The sequence below is a fragment of the Nicotiana sylvestris genome, chromosome 1, assembly GCF_000393655.2.
Source record: "Nicotiana sylvestris chromosome 1, ASM39365v2, whole genome shotgun sequence".
Taxonomy (NCBI): domain Eukaryota; kingdom Viridiplantae; phylum Streptophyta; class Magnoliopsida; order Solanales; family Solanaceae; genus Nicotiana; species Nicotiana sylvestris.
The window spans coordinates 151,159,879-151,162,353 of NC_091057.1; the positions used below are offsets into that span (position 1 = coordinate 151,159,879).

The 2,475-nt window shown below is 46.1% G+C and overlaps 1 protein-coding gene across 1 annotated transcript; it reads right to left on the reverse strand.

Moving 5' to 3' along the window:
- Positions 1 to 1,574: 1,574 nt before the first annotated feature.
- LOC138876118 (uncharacterized) lies at positions 1,575 to 2,168 on the reverse strand. The gene has a single exon (XM_070155015.1). It carries the CDS (start codon positions 2,166 to 2,168, stop codon positions 1,575 to 1,577), a length of 594 nt encoding a protein of 197 aa, XP_070011116.1.
- Positions 2,169 to 2,475: the final 307 nt, after the last annotated feature.

The window sequence follows — 2,475 nt, forward strand, 5'->3', positions numbered from 1 at the left end:
CCGTTCAAACTTCCAAAACTAGATTCCTTCTTCCAATATGACTCTAAACCATCCGTAAATTAAATTCCACAATGCACGCAAGTCGATACTAATATTCTGAAGCTGTTCCAAACCTTATGCCGCTGAACAGAGCTTAATTTCTCAAAAATGACCGGTCGGGTCGTTACATCCTCCCCCTCTTAAAACCAACGTTCATCCTCGAACGTGCTAAGATTCGCCTCGAAGTCCTTAAGTCACTTAGTGCGCACTTCCAACATACACCCGCGGGTGATCCCATGTCACCCCAATCCACATAAGCATGACGACACTATCTCAACTGAAGTTTAGCCTTTCTAGCAATACCAATAAGCCTTTAAGCCAGAATTCTCATCTTCCATTTGTTTCCAAAAGACCTAATTCTAAATCCATATCCGGTATCAATCTCAACCAGCTACTTCAATTCATGCCAACACTCACAAGTTACAACCACACAATATGACACATCACACTTAGGCCCACAATAACATTTCTGATAACAATACATGCCCGATATCAGATCCGCACCGGCCATAAGCCTCATAATCAATAGGAATCCTTTTCAAACCTCCACAACACTGGCGATGATACAATAACCACGAAAACTACATAGCTAAACACCCGAATAACCAAACCTCAGCTAATACCAATGGGCACACATCCCACAAGCTAAAACTCAAAAAGCATAGAACGAAAATGAATGAATATGGGAAGGGAAAACACATAAGGGAACTATCAAACAAGTGAGACTAGCACAAATTTTTCTAAAACACTAATCTACAAAACAATCTAACAAGAAAGAATGAAAGCATATAAAAGACTCACAAGGATCTTATACTGATATAACCATCACCGTGGTACACAGCCCGATCTCAACACATCAAATCACCTGAAATCACGAGGGTCCCGCCCTCAACCCTGAATCACAAGTAGGGTACACATCAAGCCATCTAGAGACACTCATTGGATCAATTTCGTCGACAAAATTACAACATGGACTGGCTCCCACACCGGTGGAGCATAGAAATCACAACTCGTAACCAAGAATACTCAGAAATCACATCAAACCTACCGAAACAGACAACTAGAATTTTCTACTAGTCTCATAACTCCCGACAATGGCTAGAAACAGACGATAGACACGGCTATCACTCATAGAACCTCTCAATAGGATAATCACATAAACATAGTGCAAATCATAAAACGCACCCATATTGGAACAACAAATAAGGAAACTCACATCGATAAGCGGAACTGTAATGAACTACAAATAGTGCCCCTCTATAACAAACAAAATTCATACCTGAATGACATTCAGCTGGCACACCGGCCTCAAGCCTGCCATATGAAACACATCAATGACCTGGGCCTCCCTTTTTTGGGTGCCCTCTACTCGCCTGAATATCTCGCTGTGACACATCGATCCGAAGTCTGGGACAATCTCTCACCATGTGGCTAGTAGATCCACACTCAAAGAACCCTCTCTGCTGACGAGGCGGTGAGACCTATGCGATACGGGTACCCCGAGACCCATGAACACCTAAGTCACCATGCAAAGACTAAAGCGCGAACTGAACTCGCTGACCCACAAAACCTCTACCATGACGTACCCTGCCTCCAAAATAAGGATCAGTATACCTCCCCGGTCTACGAGGCCTCCTCGTCTCCTCAAACTCTCTCCCCTGATCTCGTCTGCTCTCTCTCTCTCGTGAGCCTGCCTTCCCTCTCTCTGTAGCATGCATACCCCCTCTATCCTTTCTAGCAATGTTCACCACCTGCTGATACGAAATATCCATCTCCAACTCACGAGCCATGCTAGACCTAATGCTGGGAATAAGCCCCTCATTGAACCGGCGAACCTTCTCACGAACAGTAGAAACCAAAGCTGGGGCATATCTATCCAAACTGGTGTAATGGACAGTATACTCCGAGATGGTCATAGCACCCTGGCAAAAATGCTCAAACTCTGCACGCCATGCATCCCTAAGGCTCTGAGGGACAAACTCTCTCAAGAACATATCTGAAAACTGGATCCAACTCAGTGAAGCTGCCTCGTCTGGACTGTCTAACTCATAGGTGCGCCACCAATCATAGGCGGCTCCCCGAAGCTGGAAAGTAGTGAAAGAAACCCCGCTCGATCCAGAGATACCCATTGTACGGAGAATGCATTAACACTCATCAAGAAATCCCAAAGCATCCTCCGATGCTAAACCACTAAACTCAGGAGGCTTATACCTCTTGAACCTCTCAAGTCTCAGCTGCTCCTGCTCGGAAGCCGCTGCCATGCCCTCGGGCTGAACTGGTGCTGCAGGCGATGAAGGAATAATCTCAGGGACCTGCTCGACATGCACTCGCTGCTCAAGAGTGCGGGCAACGGGAGTCTGTGCTCCTCCCCCTACCTGGGATGTGGCTGCAGCAAGGGGAAGCAACCCTGCCTGAGCCAAAGTGGTGTACATGCTG